This window comes from Helianthus annuus, chromosome 10 (genome assembly GCF_002127325.2).
Source record: "Helianthus annuus cultivar XRQ/B chromosome 10, HanXRQr2.0-SUNRISE, whole genome shotgun sequence".
NCBI classification, from domain to species: domain Eukaryota; kingdom Viridiplantae; phylum Streptophyta; class Magnoliopsida; order Asterales; family Asteraceae; genus Helianthus; species Helianthus annuus.
Genome location: NC_035442.2, coordinates 160,139,361 through 160,163,491, shown reverse-complemented (window position 1 = coordinate 160,163,491; position 24,131 = coordinate 160,139,361). Strand labels below are relative to the sequence as shown.

Here is a 24,131-nt window from a genome sequence, read left to right as displayed (position 1 = left end):
AAAATTGAGTGAGTTATGCTCATTTTCGTGAAGGGGGTCAATCTGCTCGAACCCTTGCTTTCAGCTATGGTTTGGAGGATGTTTTGAGAGTTTTTAGTGTTGCAAAAGTGGTAGGGAGGCTGGTTATAAGTGGTATTTATAGGGGGAAGGATTAGGGTTTCAATGGGTTGGGCTTTGGAAGTGTTTAGAAGGGGTTACACCTTGAAACTAGCCCACAAAACCCAACTATATGGGCTGAATTTTGCTGAATTGGGGCTGCCATATTTCTTTATTTTTTTTATTTTTTTAAAACACTATAATGAGTAATTTTGTTAATTAAGTTGTGTAATAATATGCAACAATGTTTCCCCTAACTTGTAACAAGGTGAAATATGAAATAAAACATGATTTAACTAGGTAAAAAGTGTAATGTACAAGTATGTAACATGTTTGTAAGTGACAAGTATATGTCACATATTAGATGATTAACCGTTGTATAAATAAGCATATTATTAGGGGTTTTTAGGTATCAACAATTTAAGGACAAGCATGGACATGCATCGTGAATAAGTATCGTATAAGTATGAATTACAAATAAGGATTCGATGTACAATGAATTTGAACGTATGAACATGTATGAATATGTAGATGGTGAATTTAAAGAAATACGAATTTTATTTATGATCCAAGTCTCGGATTTTACAACGAAAAGACGACTACAATAATACAAGATTTCCAAAAATAGCATTACAAGGCGAGCTTTCTAATTATGGAAAGTATGAAAAAGCAGGGCGTTACAGTCTCCCCTCCTTTAGGAAATTTCGTCCCGAAATTTATTCAAGAGGAAGACCTTGGAGAAAAAGCATTTTGGCTAAAAGAATCGAGACTTGGGAGTGTTGAAACGTTTAGAAAAGTACGAAATTTTGAAGAACGATAGGATAGGAATTTGTTTGACTAAAATGAGTTGAGGCGTTTAAGCATAGGTAAAACGTGTATGCGTGCGCATAGGCAAAGGAGTTTAAATAAGTTTGAATGTACCAGAATGGAGAGGTATCTTTAAAATATGATATCCGAGAAGTATAACTTTCGTATAATGCGTTTAGTATTTTGATGAAAAGTGTGGTAGTTTGCATGGGGAGTCTAAAGGATAGTATAAAAATCACATTTTCGTAAAAATTGTTTATTGAGAGTAACGAAAAGATTTGGTACTTTGAATAACGCGTTAAAGGTATACTAAGTACATTTACATAAGAATAAAGAATAGGAAGACGGTTTTAAAGGTAATGAGATAAGTTAGGATTTGAATGTTTAAACAAGATTGATTGCGAACGGGGTTCATATGAAAGAAAGGATAATGGAGAATAATAGGAGTATGGGGTGAACAATTGACACTAAATGAATGTAAGTATATGAACGATATAAGTATTAGATAGACGAAAGTAGCGTGTTAAAGATGAAGTCTCGTCATGGATAATCGGATATAATGCGTTTGTGAGTTATTTAAAGTTTGTATTAGGTCAAAGGGTCTGCAAAACACTGAATTTCTCATGGCACTTTTTACGACGGTTTGGTAACATGGTGAAACACTTATATATAGGAAGTACCAGCGGCGTATCCACCATGTTTTGACCATGTCACGTCTGTCTCGTATTCGGTGTCAGGTTACGTTCCGTGTCTTACCATACACTGTAGTACACTCTATGGTTCTCATACGCCTATTACTATAATCCCGTGTGCACCCGCGATTATTTTGATCGTCGCATGATCTGCATAGCTTGTACTAGTTGTGTATGAATCAGGGTATACACAAAAAGAATAAGAATGTGTACGTATAAGAATATAGTATGTAAGCAATTCCATGCTTAAGTATGTATGGGACCCACGCAAGCGAATCCCTCGGATTACGCTCGCGTATAGGTACGAATGTATGAATCATGAGTATAAGCAAAATTATGAGCATAAGTATAAGTTTAAGTATGAATATACACGTAAGTATGGGTATCAAATGTACGAGTAGTATGAGTATACGTGTAAGCATGAAACGTATAAATATAATTATAAGCATAAAACGCATGAGTACAAGTATGAATACGATTATAAGTATAAGCATAAAATGCGTTGCTATGAATATGAGTGAGAGTGTGAGTACAAATACTAATGATTACGTATATAGTATTAATTGAAACATAACAAAGTTACGTATGTAAGAGTTCTCAAAAGGTTGAGCATGTAAATACGAACGATATAAGTGAAATTGTCGCGATGAAGCGACAAAAACGTGTGTGAAGATATGCATGTATAGTTGTTTAAGCGAAACGTTGAGTTTATTGAATCAAATTTAGATTGAGCTTGGTTTAAAAGGTAGAATATAGTTTGCATATGTAAGAGGATATAAAGTACTTATTGGTCATGCATATCGTATTTTGTAATGAATGGAAATGCTACCTTTGTTTTAAAAGAGTTTACGAAATCCGAAGATGGTCGGTCCCCATGAAGTCTTCTTGCCCACGTGTTTTGGAAAATAGGTGTAGGAAAAGGTCTTCGAAAAAGTAAGTTCGTTTCATCAAAACAAGAAATTTTGGAGTTTTTGTGAATACGTTGATCCTTGGAAAAGGGATTTATCAAAGGTCTTAGTGTTCATTTTAAAGGGTTTTGACAAATGGTTCGTTGATGTTGGAAATATTCTTTGGTAAAACGATCTCATAATATCTATAAGATCCTATAAGTAATTGAGAAAGGTTGGTTTGGTTTCAATTAAGAATGGAAGTCTCTAGTATGACGATATAATGTGAGCAAGTTTTAGTGATTAAGTTGAATATGAAGTTCATGGGCAAGAGTTTCGTTGGACCGATTTAATTGATAGGTAGCATTTCGTAAGGTTTTGGAGTTCAAGTAATAAAACGATTTAAGACATGATTAAGAATCTCGTGTATATGAGTTGAGTGAAAATAGATTGTAGAATAAGAAGTACGTTTGATAAAAAATGTATTTTGAAATCGGTATGAGTGGGTATTTTGAATAATGATAAACAATTTGGGTATAAAATATGATCGAGTTTGCATAATAAGATATTTTGAAGAGGCGTTTTGGTAACGATCACCTAGGTAAGGGAATCACCCCTAACTCGTTGGTGATGTCGTTTTTTTTTTAAGAAAAGGGGAGTGGAGTTAATCGTCAAGGTAAGAAAATCACTCCAATCTTAATGATATGTCTCCACTCGTCGTTACAAGGAATATGAATTTAAATTATATGAAATCATGCATATATATAAATGTATGGAAAAGGTTCGATATGTTGTGTGTGTGAAAAGAGAAATCGAAAGTAAACTCGAGTTTGAAAGATTGCATCGTATAAATAAATAATAGAAACACATGTTTGATCAAAATTTGGATGGTTCCAAAACGGAACTTTGACTAACCAAAGTGGTCGAAAAGTCTTTTGAATTTGAGGAGCATGCTTTGGCCTAATAGGTAAAATACTCTTGCCGACAAGTCGGTTAACGGTATTTACCCTTCCGGTTACTACATGTCCCAAATCAATCGAAATTTCGAGACTTGGCGGGATTTTAAAAAAAAAATATCAAGGAGTGGAACTAGTCGCCAAGGTGCGGCTTTCACCCCTAACTTGACGATTTCGTATCCTAAGTGTGGTTGGTACTCGTCGGGTCAAAATTTAGTTTCGACATATTGACAAGGGTCCACTAGAATTTGAAATTTGAGATTTACCATTAAGATGTGGATTTCACTCCTAGCTTAATGACGATATCTCGTGTAAAAAGAATAATAGATAGATTGAGAGTCGTTCACCAAATTGTGGGTTTCACGCCTATTTTGGTGAATTCGTCTCATTTGTATAATGCGAGTGTTTACGGATTTAGAATAGTCGAGTAAAATGCATGAGGGAAAGAGTATGTTAAAGGAATAAACAAACAAATTTAAACGCACAATGAAGCATATTAAGAATAGCACATAATGAATGGGACAATAAAACATGTATTAGCACATAATAAAGCAAATATAGCATGCCAAGTGTTAACACATAAGCGACATATATGCTTAAAAGATCAAAAGGGAATAAATAAGAACAAATAAGGTAGCATGCAAGTAGTTTCAAGCAAAACATAAGAATAAAGCTCTAAAACTATAGACTAGGCTAAAGCATTCCTACTTTCCCTAATTCCCTATAGTTATGGCTCTGATACCAATCTGTCACACCCCAACCAATGGCGGAAACATCGGGATGAGACGAAGTGTGAAGATTGCTAGAGACATCATAACGCTATTTGTGACAATATTTAATAAACCGATTTCATTTCATAAAGTAAATTGTCAACATTACAAGAAATTCAAATACAACAAGTTCAAAGAAGTACATAACAACATAAGCAAATTGGTACAACATATTAAACCTAAACGTCTATATGTGTATCTAGGCATCAACGCTACTTCTTTTCATAGCATCGTCATCATCAACCTGTAACATGTTTAAAATACAATTCAATGCAAAAGCAAAGGCGAGTATACTAGTTTGATACGTACATAACAAAAGATAAATTTTAAACAATTCCTCATAGCAAGCATTCGATTCAAGATAAACAATAAATTTGGCATGTGTCTAACATATCAAACCAATAATGAAACGGAAGATGCTCATGACATAACCACAAGTTTACGGGCGGGTCGTTAATCCTATAGCGCTACATATGTCACGGTTAGGCTCGTACGAAGTTAATGATAAGTTCAACACATAAGTATCACCCAAGGTTAAAGTATCAAGTAATCAAATAAGCATGCGTGTAATAGGAATGTTCATGTATTATGATAAAGTTTGTGTGTAAGTTTATAAATAACATGTTACACCCCAAAAAGTGGTAAACGAAAAAGGGGTCAAGTATACTCACAAGGCTTGCATATGCTTTCCGATTATCCAATTGTTGACGAGTAGAGATTTAGAGTCCGAATGTCTAAGGGTTAAAGTTCAAGTATGTTTAGAGTCGAGATTCGGTGTTTAAAACAACATAAAAATAAGATATGAGAATAACATGGAAAATAATCATTTAGTACATATGATGCTTGTTCTTGACACTAGGAAACTCGAATGAGTTTAGATGTTTTCATGGAACAAGGTTCCATTAGAATCGTGACAAGTTATCATAGTCTAGGATGATGTAATCTAGTACCCCGACATATGAACACTAGTTCATCATCAAAGATTCGATTATTCGAATAATATGTTTAGGTTATATAATATATGTCCAATAGTTCAAGCATGAGGTAGAATATTAAAATCTTCATTTTGGTACCTCTAAATGTCATAGAAATCATGTAGGAGATAGGAAGATCAAGTCTTCCATTTAGGCACCTCTATGTGTTCACCACTACACTTGATGTAAAAAAACAACAAAGGAGGGTCATGAACATACAATAAAGAATAAGAAATATACACACTAACTAAGAGAAATTATCAAATCATGTGAGGATTGTATGTTTGGACAACCCAAGTTGTTCCATAATCACTCATGTATCAAAGACAAAGTTTGACATGACTTGTGGGTTAAAAACCCTAAACAAAACACCAAGTTTATGAGGTTTAATCCTCTGATTTTTAAGTGTCTCAACCTTGTTTTTAAGCCTAACCAACCACTAAAGTGTTGTAAGCATTAGGACATAGGTTTAAAATGAGATAGACTCAAGTTTGGTAAGAAATAACAAGGATTTCATGAAAACAAAAACAATCAGTGGACTTTGGAGCCTTTTTGCCGGAGTTCCAGGCACTTATTTACTGTGAAAAAACCCATGGAAACGTAGATAAGGTCAATACAAAGTAGTAGGAAAAAGAATCGAGTGAATCGGATAAAAATTGAGTGAGTTATGCTCATTTTCGTGAAGGGGGGTCAATCTGCTCGAACCCTTGCTTTCAGCTACGGTTTGGAGGATGTTTTGAGAGTTTTTAGTGTTGCAAAAGTGGTAGGGAGGCTGGTTATAAGTGGTATTTATAGGGGGAAGGATTAGGGTTTCAATGGGTTGGGCTTTGGAAGTGTTTAGAAGGGGTTACACCTTGAAACTAGCCCACAAAACCCAACTATATGGGGCTGAATTTTGCTAAATTGGGGCTGCCATATTTCTTTATTTTTTTATTTTTTTAAAACATTATAATGAGTAATTTTGTTAATTAAGTTGTGTAATAATATGCAACAATGTTTCCCCTAACTTGTAACAAGGTGAAATATGAAATAAAACATGATTTAACTAGGTAAAAAGTGTAATGTACAAGTATGTAACATGTTTGTAAGTGACAAGTATATGTCACATATTAGATGATTAACCGTTGTATAAATAAGCATATTATTAGGGGTTTCTAGGTATCAACAATTTAAGGACAAGCATGGACATGCATCGTGAATAAGTATCGTATAAGTATGAATTACTAATAAGGATTCGATGTAAAATGAATTTGAACGTATGAACATGTATGAATATGTAGATGCTGAATTTAAAGAAATACGAATTTTATTTATGATCCAAGTCTCGGATTTTACAACGAAAAGACGACTACAATAATACAAGATTTCCAAAAATAGCATTACAAGGCGAGCTTTCTAATTATGGAAAGTATGAAAAAGCAGGGCGTTACAGCATCCGTGCCAGGAGTCAACTCAAACGTCACAAACAGCGACTTATCTCACCAACTTGTCAGAGTTCAAATTTCGAAGTTTTCCCGCCATAAATTACAACTAGCTTCCTGCAAAAGCTATCAAGGCTGTGCAATGTAACATCGACTTAGCAACCCCTCTTCGCGCTTGCTCAGAAAAGTAATGAATCACCTAGTACCAACCTTGGTAGCCGCGCGGTTGTAAACAACAAAGACTACACGCGCCACGCCAACCAAAGGCAAGAAAGCATTTTCTTCAACTTTTATTTTTCTAAGTCCAGAGCTCCAACCACTTACCTCGCGCATGGTGCAGCACTGGACTGGGGGGACTTGAAGGGGTATGGTCCCAAAAAGCCGCGCAAACCTCCGTCAAGGTTGCGCGTGGAACCATACTCCTTATTCAAAAACCTTCATATCACGAGCCTTGCGCGGGTTGCACCACTTTCCTGCTCTAGGTCGCGCGAGGGCTCACCCACAGGCAGCTCCGATATCAGCACTTAGCATGCTAAAGGAGCACACAGACATACTAACCCCGCGCCAGTTAGTCAAATGCTCAGCAAGAACCACACAGGGAAGCAGCGCGAGGCTGCCCCAGGTGGTACACAAGGTACAAGTGGCAGTGAAAAAGAGCCAATGAACGTCCAGCAGGCTCTGTTCAATCGTGCGCCACGATCGTCTGACGAGAAGTACTTAAGGACGCCTACGTGGCACCAATCAGAGGGCGAAGACATCTGTCCCACGATCTCCACTTGTCTGCTGATGGCAGAAGAACAGCAGGGCCGACAACAATGACACGTGGCTCCAATCAAGGCGCGCCAGCGCCGAAGAACTTCTAGAAGCCACTAAACGGTCGACGCTGGTGAGACAGAGCATATCCGTTATGTTGTTCATTATCGGCCCAAGGCCCATCAGCCCATATCCTCTTACACCTCTCCGGCTATAAATAGAGACCTCATTCCATAGGTTAAACATTCCATTTCCTCTACTCTCACTCTTAATACTTAATTATCCTCCCAAAGCAGTCGCTTATTCTCACGCCGGAGCCCGGTTAAGAGGGAAACCCCCACATTCCCCTCTTGACGAGTAACGGTGTTCTGTTTTTGCAGGATTAAACATCAAAGTCGGAGCTCAAATATTCATTGGAAGATTAACCATTATGGTAGAAACATAGACCAAACTGATTAGTCCCCATAATTTAGTTCAGTGTTTCTTCATCACTAAATGATAGGAGATCATATAGCAACTTGTTGTCTTAACATGAGGCAAGTGTCATGGATTCGAGATATGAGCTTCGTGTGACATCAATGGTGTTAAGCGTGGAGGTTGATTCTCAGTCGGTCTTAAAGGTAGTGATCCTAAGTTTAGTTATGTTGGTAGATTGTAATTTGGATGCCCTAATCGGCTAATCCCTTGGCCTATATACCTCTTATATAATTGTTTTCTCACCACCTTAGATATAATTTTAACCCGTCTAGTACGACCATGAATATGAGTCAGTTTAGAACAAAGCATGTGAATCTTGTGTCTCTCTTTCCCAATACGATAACTACAACCCAAGCTTAAGGCTAAAGTCATGAACTATTTTTCTTATTTATGTTTGTGTGAGTTAGAGAAAGAGAAAGATATTAATTTGGTATAATCAAGAATCAATAGCAACCCATCATTATTCATCGAGAATCAACAACACGTCAGCTGCTAACCATTATAACCAATCAAATAAGTAGCAACGTCAGATTCAATCACGAGTGCAGCCTAAACAGGTTCAAGGGTTAACAATAGCAGCCGTCAACAGAAGTTCAGATATAGACGACAGTCAACAAAAATTGAAGTGGTGTTTTACAAGTTTGATTAACAGTTGGGTTACTTGAGTCACAAGTAATCTTATCCTAATGGTCGTGATATCGCCTAACATATGGATCTAGGATAACCAATCATGGATCACTAGTTTCATCATGTCATGGACTCTTTAGAAGAGTAGCCCCTAATCCTTAGTACCGAGGTACTGAAAAGTGCAAAAGTCTATTGCACACACCTTTAGTTAATCATTGTTGTACTCCTGAATGATATGTAAGGGTGACTAAGAACTCACATGTTTAAAAATGTTCTCGAGTATATACAATCTTCAAACATTTAGCTTGTTACATTGTTCTCTTGTGTATGCACAAAACTTATGATTCCCTTACACTTGTACCAATTGTGAATAATCTTATACTTGTTTAATTTTTCATAGAACCCCAAACATACACACCTACCTACACTACATCAACCTCCCAAACACGGCTTGAATCATTAACCTCTTAAGGAGAGGCACCATACATACACCGAAGATAGGCTAAAGGCATGTTGATTATACTCAGGGCCAGCTCAAGGGGGGCGTAAAATAAAGCAAGAGCTTTAGGCCTCCATTTTTCTAGGGCCTCAAATTCTAAGAAACTATATTATATGTTGGTAATTTTGGCTTTGAGATTGTTAACATTGAGGTTTGTGATCTATAATTATGCGTATACAAAGATGATAAATGAATAACAAGATTCATATCAATTTTTTTCGTTTAGAAAAAGGGCCCCAATTTTGCTATTCGCTTTGGGCCTAGAAAAAGTTAGAAAATTTTGAGTCGGCCCTGATTATACTTGTTCGATTAAGTTCCATTATTGAGTATATTTAGTTTATTCAATTTTTATGATAACTCATAAGGCTTATTTCCATATTATAAATTAGCAACCATTTGTTGCTTATAGGTATTGTAATCTTTGCATTGGGAGGTTTTCAAAAAAAAAAAAAAAAACTACATTCTCACTTCTAGCCCAAAGAATTTTACATTTTGCATTTTAACTATTTTGATTTTTTAACTTTTAACCTAAAGTTTAATCTTTTGCAATTTAACCCTAACACTTTTTTATTTTCAAATTTGGTCCCTCACACTTTTCATCTGTCACAAGTTTTTACGTTTTGTTCTAAATTTTGCGAGTTAACACACAACGCGTGTGTGGAGTTCAATGTTTTTTCTCCGTTTGACAGATTCGTCGCAACGCATTGGTCCTAGATCGACTTATTATTTCTTTTCTACGTTTTACGTTTCACTCTAATTTTATCGCAATAACTCGCCGCAATGGGCGTGCATGGTTCAACGATCTTACGTCTGCTTTTCGTCAGGTGTTATTTTGTCCTTTTGTTTTTATTTAATTTTACGAGTTTTTCAGATGTTGGTGGTCGCTGGCAATGATGTGACGTTGGTGCTACTTAGCACTGTTTTACGAACGTTTTTAACCTATTAAGTTTTTTACTAATAATATTTTCGAGTTTACTTCTATATATCCTTTAATTAAAAAAACTAAATTTTACGTCCATGTTTTTATGTAGATGTCGGTATAATTCGATTTGCTCTACTTTTCGACGTAAACTTTTTATGGAAACGTCATGTCAGATATAATATGTTTTCGTCAAAAAACCATTTTTAAGTGCATGTTTTATGTATGTTTTGGTCTAAATTCAAGTTGGTTTATGTAAAACGTAAACTTTTTTTTGGAAAACAAGTCAGGTCAAATATAATGCGTTTTCGTCTTTTTACGTATGTTTCGTAAATTTTGTTTCGAACCGAATGAAGTCAAATTATGCTTTTCCGCCTTTTTTTTCAAAAGCTGTAATTAATCGCTTTTGATTAAACGGTTTTTCCTTTATACCCGTTGATATTTTCTAGGTATGAGTTGGATCACATATAATACGTTATGACTATATGATATAAACTCGATTTACCTTACATTTTGATTCAATCACAATGCTTATATAGGTCACATTGAGTTCAGTAAGATACTTCGAAACGTGCGTTTTCATATCTTTAATGCATCACATATCATTTGGACTAATCTGTTCAGCATTTGCGATATACACGCGCCGCAACGCGCGCGAGTCTTTTTCCTAGTTATTATTATTACATATACAATAGACCAAGTTATTAGCTAAAGTAATTGATTCTTTTTGTCTATTTGTGAATTTCACCTTTCAACTTTAATTTGACTTTTTTGAATTTCGTCTCTAAAATTTCTAAAAACTTTTTAACATGTCATTTTGACATCCCTCGAGTTTTATGTGTTTCTTTTTATATACACGTCAAGTATAAATTGACGTTTTACGTTTCAATGTAATTTTTATCGGAAATGGGTCATGTCAAATATAATACATTTTGTGCTTATTTTTGTGTACGTTTTCAGCTGGCCTACATTTTGACGTAAATTTTGTTCGGAAACGAATCGGGTCAATTAGAGTTATTTTAAGTTTTCAGTTGGTCTACATTTTGACGTACATTTTCTTTAGACTTTATAACTTAGAGTTACTTTATATTTGATGAGTAATGTCAAATATAATACATTTTCGTGCTTATTTTTATGGACTTTTTCCGTTGGTCTACCTTTTGATCGTTAGCAATTACAAAAGAAAAACTCAATACGCTCAAATCATGTTAAAGAAATGACCCCGCAACGTAGGGAATCAATTCTAGTTATACATATAATTTATTTAGTCCTTAGCTGTAGTTTCTTTTTTGAGGTTTGATTTTGTCCACCAAATTTGTTTGGTGGTCAAGCCTCCATATTTTTTTTGTCTTTTAGTGAAATAGTTTTTACTTTTTTCTCAAGTTTTAATGTTAGTTATTTCTGTCCTACGTTTTCTAAAAAGTTTATACAATATCTCCTTGTCACTCTCCACTTCCTATTACGTATCCGTATAAGTTTGAGTTCAAACACCAAACTTTGTTTGGTTGTGTTATTTGGCCCCTCAAGTTTTCTTTCATCTTTTAGTGAAAGAGTTTTCTCCTTCCTCTCAAGTTCCAAATTTGTCACTTTTACCCTCCATTTTTTAAAATTTTTTATACATTATCTGTTTGACCTCCTCGACTTGCTAATGTGTGTCGGTATTAGTTCGACACCGTCTACGTTTTACATCGCGTGAGTCACTTGGTGTTATTAATTAGTGTTAGTTATGGTTTTATAATTTTTCTCAGTTTTGTTCAAACCGTTCCGAGATCAATTCTCATTATTATGATAAAGGCAAATATAGGAAAGAAAATTAGTTTTGGTTCAACATATATTTGAGTAGCAATGTAAATTGTAAATTGCAGTCGGACAAACGTGTTTGACTTTTAAAGTGTGGATACTTAAGGTGATTTCGTACAAGTCAATAAGTCAATAAAGTGACAATGGCATGTGAGTTGTCTTTGAAAATACTGATTTAAAAAATAAAAAAAATAAATGGCATTGACTGATTGAGGTGGTGCAGAATCTTGTTTTTTAAGAGGACAATACTTATAAAATACCTGTAAAACTTTATTTAAGTAGCATGGAAATTAAGAAATTGGCCCATTTCAGGACATCCACCAAGGCCCAATAGGCAGCCCAAGACATTTTTATGCTTTCAAATTTGAACAACAATCTTTACTGTTTAAATTTAAGGGATTTTTACATATTTCCCCCTCTTAAGAAACTTTATTACATATTTCTCCAACTCATAAATTTAATTACATATTTCTCCTTCCTAAAGAAGCCTTATTACATATGTCCCCAATCTCTAAATTTTTATTACAAATTTCCCCAATCTATAAATTTAATTACACATTTCACCTTCCTAAACCTCATATATTACATATTTATCCAATTTATTAAAAATTCTCTTGTAGAATTACCATTTTACCCCTAATTGTCATACAAAAATTACAGATTTAGAGAGAAAAAGTGAGTACCATGCTACGACGTCGTTCAGCGCCAATGGCGAGAACGAAGGCCATGAGGTGGAGAGACATGACGGCGACGAGAACGGAGATTGAGACCGCCATTGACGACGACGATGAGTGGTGTTGTTGCTGTCGCAGACTTGCAGTACAGAGTACAACAATGGAAACAGGAAGCAGGTTTTAATGGCTTTTTTTGTTGAATTTGCTTTTACTTTTCGATTCTTTACACTTTATCTTTTTTATTTTCTTTTTTTTGGGTGAATATTACAAGCTGTATTGCATTGAGTGGATATTTACCTACACGTTTCATGACAGGAATAATAATGAATTAACTCTGAATATGATTTAAATCAGCAATATTATCTAAAAATAAGTAGAAAGTCATGAAAATGGTTTTTTTCTGGTTAGGCTATGTCACTTAGGGTGTACGGGGCGTTCGCGGGGAAGGGGAGCGGTGACCCTTGTCCCCGATCGGGAATACCGCCGCCATCAACGCGGGGACCCGAATCGGGGGGTCACTCGGTGTGGATTCACCGCTGTTTTGTGCACGAAAAAAGAGGAACGGTCATATGCAACGGTCGGATTTTTAAATAAAAAAAAAATCACTTTTCTAAAACATATATAAATAACCATCCCATTCACTCCATTTTTTTATACTCAAACCATATCAACCTCACTTTATTTTTTACTCTCCAACCACACCCACTTCACTTTATTTTTTATACTCTCCAACCACACCCCCTTCACACCGAGCAATGGAGAACCAACCCCGCGAGGCCAAGAAAAAAACTAAGGGACGGGGCTCGCAACCGTCTCGTGGTGGTTCGAGCGGTGCAAGTGCTCAACCACAACCCCCTTTCGGATACACTTCACAACCCCCGTTTTTTTTTCCAACAACCTTCACACCCCTCGTTTTACAACACCCAACAACCCAATTTCGGCTATTTTCAAAATTTGTTATCAATGGACGCTCCTCCTCAATCCCCCGCCTTCGACCCATATGCTTTTCGTTCCCCACAAGTTCCATCTACACGAGGAAATGTCGAACGTCCTCTACCTATTTTATCCGACGAGGACGATGAGGTAGTGCCCGAAACTCAAAATTTGGGCGACGAGGACGAGGAAGATGAATATAATGTGGATGAAGACGCGGGCAACGAAGAAGATGACGCTCGGGAAAAAAAGGGAAAAACGAAGAGCACGAATTGGACAAAGCTGGAAGAAGAGGCGTTGGCAAAGGCGTGGGTACATTGCTCTACCAACAAAAAGAAGGACAATCAACAAAACCGCGAAAGTTTTTGGCGTAAGATTTTAGAGCATTTTAACAAAACTGTCGGTGGAAGTAACCGGACCGTTCATCAAGTACGGTCTAAATGGAACCCGATGTTGACGAAAATAAACTTTTTCAACGGCCTATACCAACAAGCGGTAAAAATTATATTTTTTTTAACATTGTATATTTTTAATTTTTTTTTCTAAGTTCATATTTTTTTAACACTTATTTTTTTAACACTTATTATTTTATTTTTATTATTTTATAATATGTAGGATCGCACACGAGGAAGCGGATGTAAGGATCTCGACGTGATGAAAGTCGCGTTAAAAGAATTTAAAGATAAATTTCCGAACGGTTTTCAACATATCGAGGCGTGGGAGGTCGTTCGAAGACACGAGAAATGGGCCCAAGTCCCATTGTTGGGTGAGGAAGGTGAAGGTTCGGCACATAAAAGAAAACCCGTTGAGGTGGACCCTTCGATACCGGATATGAACGAAGACCCCTCGCCACAAAGACCACAATGGCGAGACAAGCGTCAAGCTACATCGTCCGAGGGAAGCTCGGCCAAGTTGGCGGCACAATTCAAAGAGTACACCGCCATGAAAGAAGCGAAGCAAGCGGTAGAATTGGAGGCGATCGAATTGAGGAAAAAAAGAGAGTCGGAGGCTCGCGAGCTCATATCGGAACAACGCGAGACGATGAAAAACTACAATCCCGATCGAGATATGAAAACATTCCTCAAGCCGCACGACGATGCTCCGCCAAGTATGTTGCCGTTCATCCTCGCCCAAAAGCGCGAAATCGCTAACAAGTACGGGTGGCCATGCGATTTCTAAAATTTTAATTTTCTAGTTTTAATGTAATTTTTATTTTCTAGTATGAATGTGATTTTTATTTTTCTAGTTTGAATGTATTTTTTTTTTAAATTTAATGAAATGTTTTTTATTTTATTTTTATTTAAAAAAAAAAAACCAACTCCCCTAAGAGGGGAGTGCCGCCATCAAAATGGGGTGTTAGGGGAGTTTAAGAGGGGAGTTGACGTGGCACTAGTTGGTTGGGCGTAGGGGTGTTCAAAACCGGATATCCGAAAATTCGGATATCCGAATTTCGGATATCCGAAATTTTCGGATACCAGATTTCACTATCCGAATCCGTATCCGAAATTTCGGATATCCGAAATTCGGATATCCGAAATTTCGGATACGGATTCGGATAGTGAATCGGATATCCGAAAATCCAACTTTTTATTTAATTTTTATTTTTTTATTATTTTTTTCATATTTGGAAACGGATATTTTGGATAGTTTCGGATATCCGAATATAAGTTTTCGGATATTTTTCGGATATTTCGGATATTTTTCGGATATTTCGGATATTTTTCGGATATTTTCGGATATTTTTCGGATATTTCGGATATTTTCGGATACTTCGAATATTTTCGGATATTCGGATATCCGAAAAAAAATGAAAATTAAATTTTCGGATATTTCGGATATCCGAAATATCCGAAAATTTTGAAAATCACTATCCGAATCCGAAAAAATCGGATATCCGAATTTCGGATATCCGAAATTTCGGATATCCGATTTTTCCGATATTTCGGATTCGGATATCGGATATTTCGGATCGGATTTTCGGATACGGATACTTTTGAACACCCCTAGTTGGGCGTAAGAGAGGGGACTCACCTCTTAGGTGAGTGCCCATTACACCCTTACTTTTAATCCATCATTCAAAACCACTACCCTAAGGGTGTGGTCATGATCCAAACAAATAATCTTTTATTTTAATTTATTTGTAAAAAAGGAAAAAAGGACATTAAAAAAGGAATGGATGGTCATGGTTGCCATGATTTAATCCATGCCAACCATGGTGAATGAAGTAAGGGGGTGGTATAATAATTTATTAATGATCCTACATGACAATTAATGACTCAACCATGCCCCCCACACCCTTTAGCCTTATATATTTGTGTTATTTTTAGAATAATTTGACACTTATAGATCATATTCAACTATATATTTGGTAGAATAATTTGACACTTAGGCTATAGGGTGTGGTCATGACCCTCATGATCATCATGAGCCTCCACATCAGCGCCATGTCACCTACTTCTAATCCATCATCCAAATCCACTACCCTAAGGGTGTGGTCATGACTCAAACCACTATTATTTTACTTTAATTTATTTTTGTGAAAAGGAAAGAAAATATTAAATATGGAAAGTAGGCTCATGGTTGCCATGGTTTAATCCATGGGAATCATGGTGGATGATATAAGGGGGTGGTGTAGCAATTCATTAATGGTCCTACGTGGCGATTAATGACCCAACCATGTCCCTCACACCCTATAGCCTTATAGATCGTATTCAACTATATATTTGGTTTTTTGTTTCTGGTTTGATTAATGTTATTTATTTATTTTTTAATTTAAAAATAAATAAAAATATTTGGATTCAAAGGTGAAGCTAGGAAATTATATATTGCAGTTATTTATTTAATAAACTCATTAGGGGTAAAATAGTAATTCTATAAGAGTATTTTTAATGAAATGGATAAATATGTAATATATGGGGTTTAGGAAGGTGAAATATGTAATTAAATTTAGAAATTGAGGAAATTTGTTATAAAAATTTAGAGATTGGGGAAATATGTAATAAGGCTTCTTTAGGAAGGGGAAATATGTAATTAAATTTATGAGTTGGGGAAATATGTAATAAAGCTTCTTAGAAGGGGAAAATATGTAAAAATTCCTAAATTTAGGTAAATTTAAAAACCATCTAACATTGCACTGCACTTACCCCATGTGTTATAGAGTAATGCCCCTAACAAAGCTCGAATCGAGTCGAGCTTGGCCTGGCCCGGCTTGTTTGCACCAATACATCCAACCAAAAAAAAAAATCAAGTGTCCCACCTTTTTTATTCAACCAATCATCTTTTTACACACTTTTTAACTTATATAATTTAAATATAATTGAGTGGTGATTAGTGAAAAAATATAATTGAGTGGTGATTAGTGAAAACTTGTAAAACCATTACACAGAATAGTGAAAAAGAAAATGAGTGAGAGCTCATGCAACATGATTCCTAGCTTCCTATCACAGGTCATGCGTAACAACCCAATACATGATCCCTTGGGTCTTATTATAGTACCAACACCAATCAACATACCACCTATATACTACTACACATAGGACTAAATTAACCTTTTTCACACCTAAATACCACATACATAATCACACACTTACGATGATTTAAACTCACACCACTTTTATAAGAATAAACATCACACCACTAGACAAACACCACAAGATGCACAAATTTAAGAAACATATAAAACTCTTCAACTTAGGGATGTTGTTCAGGGTAATTTAGTTGGGTTTCGGATTGACTGGTTCGAGTTAATTGATTTTTCGTGTTTGAAAATTTATCCAATAACCGATCCAAATAGCATTCGGATTTTCCCTGTTCGGCTCAGTCCGTTTTCATGTATGGACGGCAGATCGGGTTGACCAATACTGCATACACACCAATTTTGTCCATTTTTCTGAATTTTTTTTATAAATAATTAATGTGGTAATAAAACTATTAAAACATTATTATTATTACAATAATAATCTAAATCTTTATACAATCATTTGATACAAAATGGCATTTACATCTTCATCCTGCAATGAACACATACAGATTATTAGCTCAAGGGTTCTTACTTCTAACAAAGTATATTAATAAGTATACACACACACACCCCTTTAAGTTCTTCGGTTCCTCAGCAAAACTGTATGTACAGGAGCCTGAAATAAACATACGATTGTACAATACAACACCCTTACGCAATCTGCGCCACACGTGCAGATAATCTACTAATTTCATCTTTCGACACACGCGGGTCAACCTCACGAAGCTTATTGATGAAGAGTACCGCGTCATCCCTATGATGAAACTTACAATACCAATCAACAATCGAGTTGTATGTGCTTGCATTCGGTTTACACCCTTGTTTTATCATGTACTTTATTACCTCAATGGCTTCTTTAAACAATTCATCCGCAGCATAACTAGCAACAAAGGTGTTATATGTGATAACGTCCGGAATTACACCAGATTTCCGCATTTCACTCAATACCCTTGATGCTTCTTTCATTTTTCCATTTCGGCAGTACCCGTAAATTACCGTATTGTAAGAAATAACGTCGGGTTTGATTCCTTTTGATAGAATATCCCTCAACATTTCTTCAGCTTTTGGGAAATCTGAAGATCGACTATACATGTACATCAAAGAGTTGTATGTCGTTAAGTTGGGAGAAAAGCCGCTTTCGTTTATGAATGTAATGATCTCGTTTGCTTCCATCGACATCTGTCTTCTTCCGTATATAGAAACCATCGCGTTTAGTGTATTGATGTCGTGTGAGAAACCCCGGTTTTTCATTTTGTGAAACGCGCGCTCTGTTTCTTCTAGAAGATCGGTTTTGCTGTTGACTAAAACCAGGGTTTTTAACAAAACGGCATGCGGTTCGATCTCGTAAGAATATATCTTCTCACCAAGAACACGCATTTTTTCGATTTGTTTCCCATTTGCATACGCGTGAAGTAACGAACTGTAAGAACACTCGTTTGGTTTACAATGCGTGTTTTTCATTTCTTCTAGAATCTTCTCGGATTGTTCCCAAAGACCTCCACGAGCTAATGCTGCTAAAACCGCGTTATAAGTTGAAAGATCGGGACTGATTTTAACCTCCAACATGCTTTTATACACATTCATCGCCTGATCTAACGACCCGCATCTACTGTAAGCACTAATTAACGTATTAAAAGTGTCTCTCTCGGGTATAAACCCTGCGCGTTTCATTTCCTTGAAGACCGACGAAACTTCACCATCCATTCCGTTTTGACCGAAAACCGCCAAAAGCGTATTCCACGTTACAATATCGGGAACACATCCGCACTTTTGAATATCCTCAACAACTTTCATCATCTCCAAAAACCTACCCCTGTTCCCATGCATCTTAATAAGTGCGTTAAACGTACAAATATTCGGTTTACAACCCGAATTAATCATTTCATCAAAAACCCTCATGGCAGATTCGTCTTTCCCTGCCTTCTCAAACCCTGAAAACAGAGTCGTGTACGTAAAAACATCCGGTTTTATCCCCTTTTCCAACATTTTACCTTTTAACTCCATCGCTTCATCGAACAAACCGTCTTTAGCATAACACGAGATCAACGAATTATACGTCACAACGCTTGGAGAAAACCCATTACTCTCCATCTCCCTTAAAACATCCATGGCTTCATTAGGCCTACGCGACTTCGCATAAACATCCAACAACGTATTATACGTAACGTAATCAGGCATAAATCCTGCCATTTTCATCTCTTCGAATATCCTATTAGCTTCCTCATACAACGACCCACGTTTACAACAACTAATCAAAGTATTATAAGTATACGAATCCGGTAACACCCCCGACCTCTTCATACCATCAAACACCGATTCGATCTTATTCCACGGCATACCCATTTTCCCATACACGTTAAGAATCACATTATACGTAATCTTCGTCGGCTGACACCCCTCTTCCTCCATCTCCTTAAACACGGAAACCGCCTCACGAAACCTACCATTATTCGCATACGCACTTATCAACGAAGTATAACCATAAACATCAACAACAAACCCGTCTTTCCGAAGCCCACGAAACAACGAAGAGGCAACCGAAACCCGCCCGTCTTTCCCAAGCATAGATATAACCACAGCCACAACAGACCCACGTAACACCATCCCTGAATCTTTATAATATTTCTTAACCCAATCAAACACAAGTAACGCTAAATCAACTTTCTTGTAATAACCTAACCCTTGAATCAACCCTAAGACATCTAAAGATAACAACTTTGAACCAAATTCGGAATCTTTTTCATGAAATTCAACAAGGGTAGGTAGGATATTATCAATTTGGGATGAATTGAAAGTGGGGTGGGTTAGGGTTTTGAAAATGAGTTGACCTTGTGGGGATAAGTGAGAAGACCATGGTTTACCTTTGTTTGGGTCGTTGTGTTTGCCGATTCTTCGTGGGGTTTTGGGGATGATGGGGGAAATGGGTTTAGTGGTGGAATTGGGTTGTAGAATGTCGTTTAAGATAGGGGTTAATGATGGTGGTGGTTGAGGTTTAAGGGGGTGGGGGTCTAGAGAGAAGAAGGGTTTGGAGAGTGGTGGGGTTGGGAGGAGGAGGGGGAGAGCTAGCTTATCCGCCATGAACGCCGTTGAAGTTACAGGGACTTGATGACGACGGTGGAGGTGGTGGCCGGTGGGATTTTACAGGAAATTGTAGAGATAAGAGAAACCGTTTTGTGTTTGCAGGTTGTGTCTGGTTTTTTGAGCCTCTTTGAACCGGGATGGAAATAAAAATCTTAGCGCCCTACAGGAATAAAAAAATGAAAAAAATAACAGGAAAACCCGGTTGATTAAACTAGTAAAACGTTTATTAATTGAACCGGTTGAAATGAATAGCTAAATCAGTTAAAGTAATGACTGGTTAAAATAAATATGAGAAAATAATCGACGGTTAGGTTAACCGTACCGGTTAGGGAAAATAATTGTGTTGTAATGCTTGATTTTAGTAGCTTAATTACGTGGAAAATGAACTCAGTTTTAGTTGCTTAATTTTATTAGCTTAATTATTTGGTATATGAACTTCTCGTTTGATTTTACGAAAAAAAAAAATGTTACATAGATTTTCTTGAGTTTTTTCAACTCAAGTGGGTTTTCTTCCTATACATACATACATGCATACATACATACATATATTGATGATATTATTTAAATTTGTATGTTAAGAAATTAGAAGTATAAAAATTTTCTTTTTGATTTATATGATCGTAATATTTACGGATTTTAAATATTTCATAAATTTTATGGTGATGACAATATGTAATATGTATGTACTTGTTAAAAACATAAAATTATAAAAAATGACGTAAAAAAACTTGAAAATCCTAGCGGGTATTTTTTTAACAAACTAATTGGTGAGGTATGATAAATACACGACGAGTAATTATTCAATAAATACCCAACAAATATTGGGCTAGGACTAAGGTGTTCGATATGAAGATTTATTCATGTAGCATTAACATTGAGACAATATTATTTTTATTGTTGTTTTAGTGTTAGTAAAGTTTATAGTTTTATTATAACTTACATCCTTAATGGTTTAACATACAACAACAATAATAGTAATCTTGAGTTGTGCATGCTTAAATCCACAAGCTCTAGCTAAGCGCGTGCGAAGTTTTACAGCTTGAATGTGATGTGCTTGAAATGGCTATTGGTGGACTTTTGAATTAAAGTTGTGTTATAATCTTATAGCGAAAACTTATATGAGGCTTGCGGTAAGTATTCTACCTACGACAAAGTGTTTTGTGCCACCATTTGTGCTTTAGGTACTTGCAATATTATCTTCATCCCAATGAGTTTGATATTTTGGAAACCAAGTAAAGGGGTATGGTCCCAAATCTTGCACCAGGCTTAGGCGTGAGTGACCATCACCCAACTCAATACCCCTGTCGATAAGGATTATATGCGTTCGTGCGGTCAACGCACGAAACCAATTTGTTGTCCCAATCGGAGAAGTGATGAGAAGACTTACCTTGTGTATGAAAACGACTGTTTTCGTCACCACAAGGGATGTGGTAACCGCTGCGGCTACCGCATATGGCAATGCGCCTCAAAACTGCATCACGTAGTCCCACAAGTGGCACTGCCACTTTGGACTTCAGTGACAAAGTCAGCAAGTGGCCTGTCCGGGCACTGACGACGGTCAACTGCCTAACACACTTGCAAGAAAGGCTGGCTGACAAGCTAACAACCGCAGCAGGACGTGGCATCACTATAGGAAGCGTCCAACGCCTCCGTGGCCTGCGCTTCTGACACACCTGCAAAAGGCTACGCGTTGTCGGTCTAGCCACTCAATTACCCACCTTCGCTTTTCGGCTATAAATACTCATCCCGGACAAGGTTTGAGGAAACGCTAATCTGCTCTCTCTCTCTCTCACTTACTACTAAAACACACACTTTGCTCTCAAGCAAATATTGATTCTCACGCCGGAGAGTGGTAACAAGGAGCACCCCCCACCCATCCTCCTTGTTACGAGTCACGGTGTGTTTCCTTGTGCAGGAGACAGGTTAGAGGACGGTCCGGCCATTGATCTCGGAAAGAAGGGATTTACCCTACTTGGCGAGACTAGTGACTTAACATCCCCGGTTAAACACTGTTTCATCACCAAGCTTCAGGTACTTGGCGCGGTTTATCAACACAATATGACATAGATGTAAATGGGTCGAGTTCTTGTGAATTCATAGTTACCATCAAGCACATATCTAGTTCACATGATCATGATTAGGTAGGTAGTCAGACGACATTCACTAAAATATACTATGAAGTTTTGTGTGCAAGGTTTTTATATCCTTTAATCGATATAACTCTGGCTTTCATTAGTGTATGACAAGAACACTTTTGTATCATATGTCATGGGTATTCGTAAGTTTGGATTTTTGAAGCCTTTTACACCGAGTATACACCTCTGCATGCTTAAGAGTGGGAGTAAACCCAAGTAAGGAGTTTACCAACCATTTCAAGGTTTGTCACTCGTCTATGTGGGTCAACTCTTACATACTTTCTCATTTCAAGTTCATATCAATCATATTAGTTTGAGTAGTTATATCTCATTCACCAATCACCTTCAGTCCATTTTAAACACCTTTTAATTTACTAAGAAACTTAAAGGGGTATGGTTCCAAATCTTGAGTCGGCCATACAAGTTGACCTTAGGTCGCGCGCGAGACCATACTCACAACAGATCAAATCTAACACTTAGCGAAAGACTGGGCTTTCCTGACCTTGCGCCGACTACATGAGTTGACCTTAGGTCGCGTGCGGGGTCAAGTCCAAAAGTAGATCAAGTATAACACTTAACTTTTTCTTCAGATGAAACGACATTTGTCCAGTAAGCGCAGGGACCCTGCACCAACATGACAGTGTTGTATAGTACAGAAGGTACGATTAGCAGAGCAGCATACCAATAAGCGCACAACATGCTGTACTATATCATGCTGCACGACGAACAAACGTGCATGAGACAAGAAGTACACAAGGACACGTACGTGGCACCAATCATCGTGCGTCGACCACTGCTCCATGATCTCCACTTAACTACTGATGATAGACCAGACAAGAAGGACAAACGTCAGGACGCGTGGATCCATTCAATGTGCGCCAACTATGCCCTCGCCTATAAACACTAACGGTCGTGACAGGGGAGGCAAACGGATATTCCTTGTTGTCGGACTCAGGCCCAAGGCACATCAGCCCATCTCCTTCACAATTCACCTGGCTATAAATAGAGGACTTCGACTACAGGTTTAAGAATCGCTCACTTGCTCTCTCACCTAATACACACACTTTTATCCTCAAAGCAAGTTTTTATTCGCACGTCGGAGGGTGGTTACAAGGAGAACCTCCCCTATTCTCTTCCTTGTGACGAACTTCACGGTGTGTTGATTGTTTTGCAGGATCATTAGCAGTTGTTATCGTGCTCAGGAGAAAATTAACCTCATTTGAACGAGACACAAACCATAAGCTAATCCCCGTATTAACTTGGTGTTTCTTCAAAACTCTTATCATGGGAAAGACAAAACCATAACTTATTAGTTATACGTATAGAAAAGTGGTATGTCCAAAGTTAGTGAAAAATCACATTTATATTTATATATCCTATAATTTTCAACATGAATTGACAATGGGTAGTTGTACGTTGTAGTTAATTGGTAGTATGTGCTTTATATGGTTGTACATGTTGCATAGAAGGCATAAATGTGTTTTTTTTTATTCTTAGGATTCAGTTCAGCTTCTTTTATTCACTGTATTTTTTCTTCTTTGCAATTACACTTGTTTTCAACTAATTCCCAACAATACTCTCATGTGTATAAGTAGCCAAAACATGTTCACCACAATCTACATTATAGCGCAATATATATGATCCAAGGCTATGAATATTGTAAAGAAAACATTTCTAATCAACCGTTAAGTACTTTTGTTATTTATAATGCAATGATCTTTTATGAGGTTACTTTTATGAAGTCAGACACCAGCTAAATTCAGTCTAAACATCTTTTTGCTTAAAAGTTGAAACTAAGAATTATCTTCGTTATTCTTATAAATAAAAAAAAAGAATTCAATATTACTCCTATTTCACTTATAACTTTGTAGGCCCCTAATAAATCAAAGGTATATGAAATGGGTGTTTTCATAAACCAGTTCCAGTTTTAGTCTAACATAATTCAAAATCAATTTCAGTTCTATATAAGTTTTGCAGATAATTCAAAATCAATCTCAGTTCTATATAAGTTTTCCAAGTGTAAAAGTATTAGTTCAGTTTCAAACCAGCTATGGCTCTAACTTATTTTTGACTGTTAAGACTTTAACCGCTTTAGATCGCTTACAACAAG

The 24,131-nt window shown here is 36.6% G+C and overlaps 1 protein-coding gene across 1 annotated transcript; it reads right to left on the bottom strand.

Annotated features, from left to right (window-relative positions):
• Window positions 1-17,267: 17,267 nt before the first annotated feature.
• LOC110886214 (pentatricopeptide repeat-containing protein At5g02860) lies at window positions 17,268-20,010 on the bottom strand. Its single transcript, XM_022133988.2, has one exon. It carries the CDS (start codon window positions 19,881-19,883, stop codon window positions 17,457-17,459), a length of 2,427 nt encoding a protein of 808 aa, XP_021989680.1. The 5' UTR covers window positions 19,884-20,010; the 3' UTR covers window positions 17,268-17,456.
• Between the last annotated feature and the right edge of the window lie 4,121 nt (window positions 20,011-24,131).